The following is a 12,623-nucleotide window of genomic DNA, read 5'->3' as shown; positions in this document are numbered from 1 at the left end:
GTCCACGTGGGATGATGGTGGCCATGGTGGAGGGCCCTAATGGAGGAGGGGCATTTTTGCACCACTTTTATAAGCTCACGGGTAAGGATGAACCAAAAGTATAACGAATGGTATAAATGAACATTTTCGCATAGCAGAGGGTTATTTTTTACCCTTTGCACATGTTATATTTTCTATATTTGTTAATGACAGGTTGTCTAAAAACTCCAAAATTTGAAGGATCTCCTAATATTTTTGTTTCTTTTCTTTCTTGTGCTATATCCTGTTTGAACCAACTTCTAAAATCTGTTTATTTTGATAAGTGTTTTTTTCAAAAGTGCTTTTCAAAAAAGTACTTTTGGTGAGAATCGATTTGTGTTTGACTAATTAATTTGAAAAACACTTTTGAACAGTAATTAATTTTGACCAAGCTTTTGAAAAATGCTTATTTTTCTATAAAGTGTCTCTCGTAAAAGTTCTTTTTTTAGAGAAGCTACATTTGTCTGCTTCTCAAAATCTGTTTCTGCTTCTCCTCAAAAATATTTTTTTCTTAAAAAGGTTTGGTCAAACAACTCAATTTTTGGTCAAAATCACATTTGAAAAAAAAAACTTGACCAAACAGGTTAATAGTAGATTTGTTAATTTTTACTCCATCCGGTACACTTTAATTGTTTTTTCTTTTTTGCACGACCAAAGAAAAGCACTTGCTTTTAGAAAGACAATAAAGTAAAGTACTATGTTGTACTTTATTAATTACGGAATAAAAATAATTGAAGTGTGATCCTCTCATAGCAGTATACTAAATTTAAATAAAGACTAAGAGCACCAAGGTGACTTGTTTGGGTTCATTATTAGAATTAATTATATACCACTTGTTTGTAATTTCACATCGAATTATCTATTTGCAAGGTTTTGAACTTACCAAAAAGAGAAAAACCATTTTTATACCTTTTTCCTCTTGGGAAAATTAAACAACTTTTACCAAAACTTTTTATATATTGTTTTAAATATTTTTTAAATTATAAATATTTGTAATTTCTATTAGTGTTTTTATCTGACTTCCAAAATATGGAAGTTGTATTTTAAAATATTAAGATATTAATTTTCAATGAAATTAAAAATTAGAAGATTTATTTTCGGAGTTAATCTTTTTGGAATAGAAATAGTAATAAAAGAATTGATGTGAATCCAACTCATTAACTTCAAAGTTAGTTGGTAAACGTTGCCCCTAAAATTGCAGTCCAGAAAAGTTGGAGATCACATGGAAAACTCCATAACTCTTTTATACTTTTATTAGGGGATTTTTTTCGATGACCTCTGTTTTCGAATATGCAAGTTGTTTGGATTTTTTTGTTAAAAATGTTTGTTTGAGCTGCTTTGCAAATAAACAGTAACTGCTTAGTTTTTCAAACTTCCAAAATTTTCAAAAACAAAAAAGGCGTCTTTAAAGGAGAGACAGATCACAGTCCCTCCCTTTACCGTATTAGTCCTTTACAATGTTGCACTGGCCGGTCATTTCAACCCTTCACTCCAAAATGTAGGAAACTAACTCTAATTATTACTCTATTTTTCACTCCAATAAAGAATATTTTTTTTATATTCTTCTCTCTTCTATATTATATTATTATCTTTTATTTAAATTTTATTTTCTCATTTTCATTAAACAAATCCTAACTTTTTTTTCTTTTTTACATATTCATCCCATATAATTCATATTTCTTTCTTATATAACTATTTCAAATAAAATTATTTTATACCATAATTTTTTAAATAATATAATTTGTACGCAAATATTATAGATTATACATATTAATGGATAATTCAAATAAAAGTAAAATCGTTGAGATACAAGATAATTCAATACATATTATATGTTGTTTAAAATTTAGGGTAAATACTACTTAAATATTCAACTTTCACCTCTAGTATGCTCCCATAAATGATCTATTAATGCATTGCAAAGGGCAAAATGAGCATCTTTGTCTTTAATTTTTTTGTATTTTATATTTGCACCTTTCATTTTTGTGATAGTTATATATTTTTTTTATACAATTATAACTTATAATAAAATTAACTTACAATTGTACATAAAAAATAGTATATGCATGGAAATTAATTTATCAAAATTATACTCTAAAATTAAGGTGTAAAATTAATATTATAAAGATATTACATAAATATAATTAGGTATATATAATATGATAAATTAAAAGGGTTAAATAATAATAAAATAATAGGGAATAGTGATGGAGTGGATGAATAATGTCATTCCAAATTTGGAGTGATACTATTCACCCTCCAAAATGGAGGCAATTTTTAAGCTGGGTTGTAGCAAAATTCCTCCAATTTTTAAGCTGGGTTGTAGCTAATACTCCTAGTTATTTTCATTCACAAATATCATTCTTTACTTCTCTTTTTGAGAATTTATCTCTTTATCCGTGTACGAAAAATTATACTCAACCGACAAATAAGACTCACGGCTTACATTAGAAAAAAAGGAAGAAAAAATCAATTGGTATCAAATCTCATTCTATGAGCTGTCATTAGGGGTGGCAAGTGGGCCGGGTCCGGTCTTAAGTCGGCTTCGCGGGCCCGGTCCTAAGTGGGCCGGTCCTATGCGGTCCGGTCCTAAACGGTCCTGGGCTTCGCGGGCTTACTGCTGGAACCGGCTCGGGACCGGGACCACGAACTAACGAGCCCGGTTTAGTGGGCCGGTCCCGGGCCCAAACGGCCTAAACGGGCCCAACAGAAACTTTCTCTTTTTAATTTTTTTTTATAGAAGTTAGAGAAAAAAATAGTAATAAAGATATATAAGGTATATTCGATTTATATACTATATATACATCTTAAAATATACTATATATATATATATGTATATCTACTATATATATCTAGTATATCTATATATATCTAGTATATCTAGTATACTATGTATATATAGTATATCTTAAGATGTATATGTAGTATAGTATATATAGTATATCTTAAGATGTATATATAGTATAGTATATATAGTATATCTTAAGATGTATATATAGTATATCGAATATAGTTTATATATCTTATGAGATGTATATATAGTATAGACTATAGTATAGTATAAATATAAGCTTATATGTATACTATACTATACTATAATATATATACATCTTACTATATATAAGCTATATTCGATTTATATACTATATATACATCTTAAGATATACTATATATACATGTATATCTACTATATATATCTAGTATACTATGTATATATAGTATATCTACATGTATATATAGTATATCTTAAGATGTATATATAGTATAGTATATATAGTATATCTTAAGATGTATATATAGTATAGTATATATAGTATATCTTAAGATGTATATATAGTATATCGAATATAGTTTATATATCTTATGAGATGTATATATAGTATAGACTATAGTATAGTATAAATATAAGCTTATATGTATACTATACTATACTATAATATATATACATCTTACTATATATAAGCTATATTCGATTTATATACTATATATACATCTTAAGATATACTATATATACATGTATATCTACTATATATATCTAGTATACTATGTATATATAGTATATCTTAAGATGTATATGTAGTATATCTTAAGATGTATATATAGTATAGTATATATAGTATAGTATATATAGTATATCTTAAGATGTATATATAGTATATCGAATATAGTTTATATATCTTATGAGATGTATATATAGTATAGACTATAGTATAGTATAAATATAAGCTTATATGTATACTATACTATACTATAATATATATACATCTTACTATATATAAGCTATATTCGATTTATATACTATATATACATCTTAAGATATACTATATATACATGTATATCTACTATATATATCTAGTATACTATGTATATATAGTATATCTTAAGATGTATATGTAGTATATCTTAAGATGTATATATAGTATAGTATATATAGTATATCTTAAGATGTATATATAGTATATCGAATATAGTTTATATATCTTATGAGATGTATATATAGTATAGACTATAGTATAGTATAAATATAAGCTTATATGTATACTATACTATACTATAATATATATACATCTTACTATATATAAGCTATATTCGATTTATATACTATATATACATCTTAAGATATACTATATATACATGTAATAAACTATTATCGCTATCAAGAATAGGAGGTGTAGGACGGGTAACATGTTTGGGTCGTGGAGCCGGGGGAAGTGGAGGAGGAACATATTGGCCACTAGATTCACCACTCTTCGATTTTCCCTTATTTTTACTAAACATATTTTTTAAGGAATAAGCCATCTTAACTAATCAAGCAAAGTAAATAAAACAAACAAAATTATAATATTAAAACTTAAGAGTTGGAACGAGTTTACCGAATTGACAAACAAGTTGTTGGAAATTGATTATCGTTGAAGACTTCAATTCACCAACTTCACAATTGTTTCACAAATTGTAACAATAAAGCAAGCAATAGTAGAAGTAAATTAGAGAGAGATTGTGATAGATTGATGATTTTGTAAGAAAAAATGAAATAATGATGGGGTATTTATAGTTGAAAATAGGGAAAAAGTGTAATTATAAAAAGTTTGGGATTAAAACAAAGTTGAGGGGTTAAATGGCTATTTCATAAATAGCCAACGGCTATTTTTTACAGCCCAACGGCTATTTTTTACAGTCCAACGTTTTAAAAAAAAAAAAAAAAGCCGTTGGGCCCGCTAAGGGGACCGGGCCGGTCCCGGTCCCGGACCCTGACGGGCCAAACGGTCCCGGGCTTGACGGGCCCAATCATAGGACCGGCCCACGAGACCGGACCAGGCCCGCTAAAACCGGACCAAACGGTCCTGGCCCGTTTAGCCGTTTGGCCCGCGGTCCTGTGCCGGTCCCGGGCCTGGACCGGCCCACTTGCCAGGCCTAGCTGTCATATTCCAGATTTTCTCAATCAAGTTTTATTTATTTTTAACTCCTCAATCACCACTTAGAACCAAATAAGGAATACTTGTTGATTTATTATCTTTTATTCCCTATTTTATCTCTTGTCTGATTTTTTGTATATATACATTCCTATTCTAACTCTGATTAGAATAGAAAGCAATAAAGTATAATTTTGAATTGCAATTTCTGAAAATTATCCGAGTATTAAAATAGGCAGAGGTGCTAAGTTAGTTTTACATTAAAAAAACGATCGTCCGGTGTATTAAGCTCCCGTTATGAGCGGAATTTGGGTAAGAGCTGAACCGTAAGAGTCTATTGTACGCATACTTATCCTACATTTTCACGGCTCAAACACGTAAAGATTAAGTTTCACAGTAATCTTCAAAAAATGTATTTAGCATGTTTAGCCCAAGAAAAAAATTAGACGCTAATTGATGATATAAAATAATTAGAAGTGTAATTTTTTTAATAGTTTAAATTTTTAGACGATGTGTTTACACAATTCTATCATGTGCAATATTCCAAAAAGTTGGCCATATTGATAAGAATTTTCCTTTGACAGTTGTCTTTAAAAAACAAATGTAAATAAAAAGAGGACTATCAACTTGCACGTCACTCCATAAAAACATTGACGTACAAAGATAGGATAAAATTGACCTATGAACCGTATGGCCAGTTGCTTTGTACATCAAATTCCAATACCAATTAATGAAAGCCTGAGAATATTATTATTACTTCATGTACAGTAAAAGGACAGGTCACAGATATATGAAATAAATACTACTATAGTACTACATTATTGGATTGTTATACAACTGAACTCTTTTCTGTAAAGTCAAATTTTTAGTCCTCTTTTTCCCTTTACTACTGCCACTTTTTTTGTTATTTCAGTTATAGACACAGAGAAACTGAGTTTGCATATAAAGGCTTTTTATCAGTCATCAAATTCTCAATTATATTCTCTGGCACTCAGCGTCTTTTTTTCTGTTTATTATTTCTGAATTCCATTTCTTAGGAAAATGGAAATGAAAAAGTCCATTGTTGTTGTATCTCTTATTGTTCCTCTCCTGTTTTTGGTTCCACTTTTTAATGGAGGAATTGGAACAGCCATTGCTGCCAGAAATCAAGATGCTTCAGAATCATGGGGTTATGTTGAAGTTAGACCTAGTAAGTTATAATTTTTTTGGTTTAATTTGCTTTTATGTTATGTTGCTCAAACTTTTTAAAAATACTATAACTTGCATTTCGGATCTTTCGAAAGTAAGTAATGCATTTTTCGAGGATCCGACCAAAGGGCGAAGCTACATATAAAGTGTGGTCAATTCACCACCATTCGTCGAAAAATTACGCGACTTATATAAGTAAAATATTATGTTTTAGAGATATATATAAATATATTAAACACTCTTTGTTGGATACTTTTTTCATTTATTTTAAGTTTGAATACACTTATTAAATTCCTGGCTTTTCCGCTGAATCTGACACGGAAGGCGGCATCATTTTTGGAGAGCTCGAGTAATATAATGTTTATGATCTTGATTTTTTTCTTGTGAGAATTATGAATATTATTGACACTCAAAAAAAAAAACAGAAGCCCACATGTTCTGGTGGTATTACAGAAGTCCATACAGAGTTGAAGATCCAAATAAGCCATGGCCAATAATACTATGGTTACAGGGTGGACCAGTAAGTGCTGCATTATAGAATGTTTAATTATTGTACTTTTTTTCATTAAAGTATTTGCAATTAATGCCTTACATTTTTAGCAGATTGATTAATTAGCTTCATTGGTTTAAGCTGTGAGTATTCTTGGGAATTTAATGTGTATAGGGAGCATCAGGAGTTGGAATTGGTAACTTTCAAGAAGTTGGGCCACTTGACACTAATCTGAAACCTAGGAATTCAACTTGGTTGAGAAAAGCTGATCTTCTCTTTGTAGTAAGCTCAACTGAAACTCCTACCTTTTTTACATTTTTCATTTATTGATTGTCGAATTTTCAAGCAGATACGGATCCTGATTTGTTTCGTTCACTCGGGTTTTTTGATTGGTCTATTCTCTATTGAGGTTATTACTTGTTACTTCTTTCTTTTATTTTTTTTTTTAGCCGATGGTCTATCGGAAATAACATTTCTATCTTTTCCAAGTTAGGGGTAAAGTCTGCGTACAAACTACGCTCCCCACACCCTACTTACTGAGTTTGTTGCTGCTGTACCTGTTGCTATAGACGGATCCATGATTTGAAGTTGATGAATTTCTACAACGATCTTAAATTAATACTACAATAATAAATGGGTTTATCGTAAAAAGTTTATAGATATTTAATAGATTTATTTACATATATAGAATAGAGCAAAAGCTACTAGGTACATGTGAACCCGTAATCGGCTCTTTTTTCAAGACAAGATCTAATATGGGTATTGCGAGTTTAAAAAGTTTGGTCCGGTACACTAAGCTCCCGCTATGCGCGAGGTCCGCGAAAAGGCCGGACCACAAGGGTCTATTGTACGCAGTCTTACCCTACATTTTTGCAAGAGACTATTTACACGGCTCGAACCCGTGACCTCCAGGTCACATGAGTATTGCGAGTTTAACTGAATTAATAATTGCTATTGGCTCGAACAATATATACATATAAGAAAAATAAAAACAAAAAGTATATAGGAGTATATAATTATTCTTTTTTTTGGGGGTAATTGTAGGATAATCCAGTTGGAACAGGATATAGTTTTGTGGAAGACAATAAGCTATTTGTGAAGACAGATGTGGAGGCAGCAACAGATTTGACAACACTATTAATTGAAATTTTTAATAGAAATCAGAGCCTACAACAGAGCCCTTTATATATAGTAGCAGAGTCCTATGGAGGAAAATATGCTGTTACTCTTGCACTTTCTGCCCTTAAAGCCATAGAATCTGGCAAATTGAAGCTCAAACTTGGAGGTATATTACTTTACTTTTTATTCGAGTTTAAGTTTTATGTATTTTTAGTGTAAATTATTTATGCAACTAAGTCAGTTATAAGATAATTATAGGTAAATCTTTATACTAAACATTAATCGATAAGCTGATTAAAATGGTAATTTACGTGTTATTATAAGTTAATCTTTATATTGTTAGTGCATATAACTCAAGTCATTTTATCTTTTGGAGAATACAATAATCTAAAAGGGTCATCTTGAATTTACTAGAAAATATTAAAACCATATTTATTTTGAATTTTATATATCATAATATGGTTGTCTATTGAATATTGTTGCTTTTGTAAAATAATAGGAGTGGCATTGGGTGATAGTTGGATCTCACCTGAAGATTTTGTGGTATGAAACTTGAATTTATTGCTACATTTTCAACTTTATTACATTCCTTTGGAGTGAAGTTTAAACCTTGAATATCTCTTTATTTTTTTTATTTTTTTTTTTGGAAAATGCAGTTTTCATGGGGTCCTCTTCTGAAAGATGTGTCAAGAATTGATGGGAATGGCCTACAAAAATCAAACAGGTCAATATTTTTTAACTACTATACTATGCAAAAACTCAATTATTTCCTTTTGGTTTTTGCCTTGAATTTTCAGTTCCAATTTTCTAAAAATTCCTAATTCCAAATACAGTGTAGCACTAAAAATAAAGCAGCAAATTAGTGCTGGCCAATATGAAGCTGCAACAAATTCATGGAGAGATCTGGAAAACATCATAAGCGATAATAGTAATTCCGTGGTATAAAGATTTTTTACCTGATTGTGTAAATAAATTTTACAACGTTTGTGCATATAACTTAAACGCGTATTATTAAATAATTGCAGGATTTCTACAATTTCATGTTGGATTCAGGAATGGACCCTTTATCTTTAACAGCTTCTGAATTATCACAAGGAATTTCAATGAAGAGATATTCAAGATATTTGCAATCTTCGAAATTTACTCCTGGTAGTGATGTTGATCTCGACAGCTTAATGAATGGTGCTGTCAAAAAGAAATTGAAAATTATTCCACAAAATGTTCAGTAAGCTTTTATTTCTTAATTTTTTTAAATTATACCATATTTATTTCCCATCTTTATTCTTTTTAAAAAAAGAAAATACAACTAAGTACTGTGTTTATTTGCAGATGGGGAGGACAGTCTGATTCTGTTTTTAATGCCATGTATGGTGATTTTATGAAGCCAAGAATTGATGAGGTTATTTGATTTAAGTACTATTAACTCAATAATTTGATACGAAAACCTAATATTGTCACGTTAAAAATAAAAAGAGTAAATACAATTTTCAATACTTCGCTCGTGAGGAAAGGTTCTTGAGGGGGAATCAAAAATTATAAAAGAAAATTTAGGAATTTAAGCATTTCAATTTGAATTTTTGTGTATTTTCTTTGGAAATTTGAACACTTTTTATGTAATGTGCAGGTTGATGAATTATTGGCCAAAGGAGTGAATGTGACAGTATATAATGGGCAAGTAGGGCCCTTCCTAAAGTCTATACATCCTTTCTTCGTATATCATTATATTGATCCCATTTATTTTATTTTGTTAGGAAGAAATTAGATACTTCATAATTTCAATTATAGTTTTTTAATCGATTATAATTACTTATGTATTTTCCGTTTTTTTGTTTTTTTACATGCAGCTTGATCTCATTTGCGCAACCAAGGGAACAGAAGCATGGGTTGAGAAGCTAAAGTAAGAAATAATTTTTTAATTATTTCGTGAAAAAATTAACTTTAGAATAATATTTCAACAATCTTATCTAAGTGCACTAAGTATGACAACATGACACCCTATAGAAGACCCTTTTTGTGTCTATTTGTGTGAATTATTCCCACTTCCATCTATTTGAATGGTCATTTTCATATTAATGATAATCCAAAATGGCAGGTGGGAAGGGCTGAAAACTTTCTTGAAAATGGAAAGAAGTCCAATTTATTGTAAGGGTGACAAAAGTACAAAGGCTTTCACAAAGTCTTACAAGAACCTGCGCTTTTACTGGATTCTTGGAGCTGGCCATTTTGTAAGTAAAATTTGCCCTCTTGATCACATGTTTATTTCCACTTATTATATCGTCTCACCCAATTCTTATTATATTATAAATGCATGTGTAGTACACTTGAAAACTCCCTCCACCCTAATTTATTTGGCTCAGTACAAAGTTTAAAATAAAATAAAATTGTAATCTAAAATAAGGTATAGATATTTATATGCTTTTAAATTATCTCAGAGTAAAATAGCAAGTTAAATTATTTCTAAATAAAAAAGTATGATGCTTTTAGGACAGACAAAAAAAAGTATGATACATAAATTAAGACGGAACACACGGATGACTACTGTAAGGGGTCGTTTGGTTGGAAAGAAGTTATCTCGAGATTAATTATTTCACTTTTTCATGGGGATAAAAAAAAAACTACAATCCTAGGATAACTAATCTCATGATTAATTATACCATAATTTTCTACCAATCAAACATGAGATAACTTTTTCTTAAATTTAATTCCGAAATTAATTATTCCTTATCTCTCGTACCAAATTAGCCCCGACAGGCTTAATAGTTCCATGGTAAATATCTTTCGAAATGTCCTTGTCATCCTACTATCAATCTTGTGACCATTGACTTGTAGAATCACAAGTTCCCTCTTACTTTCATAGTGTCAAACTGTCAATCAAATACCTAGAAAACTTGGGGGTTGGTAAACTGCTAGTAAGTCATTTTTTCGGACAATATGGTACACATCCTATTTAATTTTATTTTCTTCCAAAAAAAAAATATATATAGACTTCTTCTTTTAGTTCGTTTGAAAAAGAATTTCATCTTTTTATATTTAATAAATATTTTATTTCAATATTTTCATCTTACTCTGATATGTTATGTTCAAAATCATAAGATTTAGCTGGCATTTTTGATATGTTATGCACGCATTTAACTTTAAAATCACAAAATAACATAATCTTCTTGAGAGGAAATAGGATTCTCACACTTCCCAGAAAATCTTGACCTTAACTTTTCTTGAAGAGAAATTGGACTCTTCATAATTCTTATCTCTTGACATCTTACTAATAACTATGTCTATTTTTTCATATTTCAAACCATTATTTTAAGTAAAATGTATATGATGATATATTCAAACATTTTACTTTTAATAATCGCGCAATTGAAATATAGTTTACTTTACTGAAACAAAGAGAGTATAGTTTTTTAAATGAAAACTTCTTCTTTCATTAATACATCTGTCTCTCTTCTTGAATCTTGCTTGAGCACCATAATCTGGATTGGTCAAACATCTGATATTGGAGAATTATCATTACTTAGAAATTAACGAAGAGAAGAAAAGGAAAGGGAAGATGCAATTTTTCCATCCCTTAGTTTTACTTAACACTAAAAATAGGAAATAAATTGGAGAGAGACGAATATTGTAACAGTTTTTTCTTTTTAAGGAATTTACAACAACAACAACCCAGTATAATCCCACTAGTAGGGTCTGGGGAGGGTAGTGTGTACGCACACCTTACCCCTACCCTGGGGTAGAGAGACTGTTTCCGATAGACCCTCGGCCCCTCTCTCCAAGAACTCTCGATCTTGCTCTTGGGATGACTCGAACTCACAGCTCTTAATTGAAAGTGAAGGATGCTTAACACGAGATCAACCTACTCTAGTTTTGCTCTATTTTTAAGGAAGTTACATAGAATAGAAAGCCAGCTAGTTTTGTTGGTCCCAGTGACCTTTTCTCGAGTAGCTCTACTCACCAAGTTGAAATGTTTTTATATCTGTTGGAATTTGAATCCTAATTTTATAGTAATTTTTACCTCACTTCATTAATTGTTTCTTGCACTCATTTTGTTCTTAAAAAAAGTTGTCCTTCGACAAAATTTATGATTTTAATATACCAGCAGCATGGAGTAGATTTATATATTCTCAAATTGCAGGCACTTAATTGTATTACGTTCATACCATAACAGAAATACGTACAAATAATTTTTATTTTTTTTATTTTTTGTGGAAGCAGGTTCCAGTTGATCAACCTTGTGTGGCATTAGATATGGTTGCCAGCATCACGCAATCACCAGCAGTTTCAAAATGAATAGTAATATACAAAAATCAGGAGAGAAAATGGTGTCAGAATTGTACGAAAGCAAACAATTCCAACAATTAAAAATGAACAATAACGTGTACCCGAAGAAGATTTATAGGTGGGAGATGTAACCAAAAAAAAAGAAAGAAAGGAGAATGAGCTTGAATTTGTGTTAAGAAATTGATTTTTTTTTTCTTTCAAGAAAGTATTATTATTTGTACAGTTCCATCTAATTAATTTTCAAGTGGTCTTTCGTTTCTTTCTCTGTTGGTTCACCAAATCGATTTTTTTTTTTTTTTTTGCTCATCTTAGTAATCTAAATGGTTTCAGGGTATTTTTGGAGTAAGAGTGCGGTTTTTCCAAAAGAAATTTTTGGAAAAAACAGGAAAGAAAACAAACGTCGTTGGCCTTAGGAATACAATTAATCTACCTCGGTTTTGATCCTAATTTGTGAGTTGATCTTGCTTCATTCTTTGTTCTAAATTGTCTATTTTCATCTTTATGTTTTTTTTCAAAACAGCGTCCCACATTTGTCGTATAGTACGAAAGCCAAGCTCATCCTCTTCTTTTAACGTTTTTCTATGTTGGATTCCAATATTATATTATTCACGCTCTAAATA

The 12,623-nt window shown here is 30.1% G+C and overlaps 1 protein-coding gene across 1 annotated transcript; it reads left to right on the top strand.

Annotated features, from left to right (window-relative positions):
* The first annotated feature begins 5,756 nt into the window (after nt 1-5,756).
* On the top strand, nt 5,757-12,266 carry LOC107783408 (serine carboxypeptidase-like 51). The gene is made up of 13 exons (XM_016604374.2): nt 5,757-6,117; nt 6,542-6,636; nt 6,781-6,888; nt 7,651-7,891; nt 8,225-8,268; nt 8,382-8,449; nt 8,559-8,664; nt 8,751-8,950; nt 9,055-9,124; nt 9,350-9,400; nt 9,570-9,622; nt 9,818-9,950; nt 11,938-12,266. Exons 1-13 carry the CDS (start codon nt 5,970-5,972, stop codon nt 12,010-12,012), a joined length of 1,392 nt encoding a protein of 463 aa, XP_016459860.1. The 5' UTR covers nt 5,757-5,969; the 3' UTR covers nt 12,013-12,266.
* The last annotated feature ends 357 nt before the right edge of the window (nt 12,267-12,623 follow it).

This window comes from Nicotiana tabacum, chromosome 9 (genome assembly GCF_000715075.1).
Source record: "Nicotiana tabacum cultivar K326 chromosome 9, ASM71507v2, whole genome shotgun sequence".
NCBI lineage: Eukaryota > Viridiplantae > Streptophyta > Magnoliopsida > Solanales > Solanaceae > Nicotiana > Nicotiana tabacum.
This window is presented reverse-complemented; position numbering and strand designations above follow the sequence as displayed.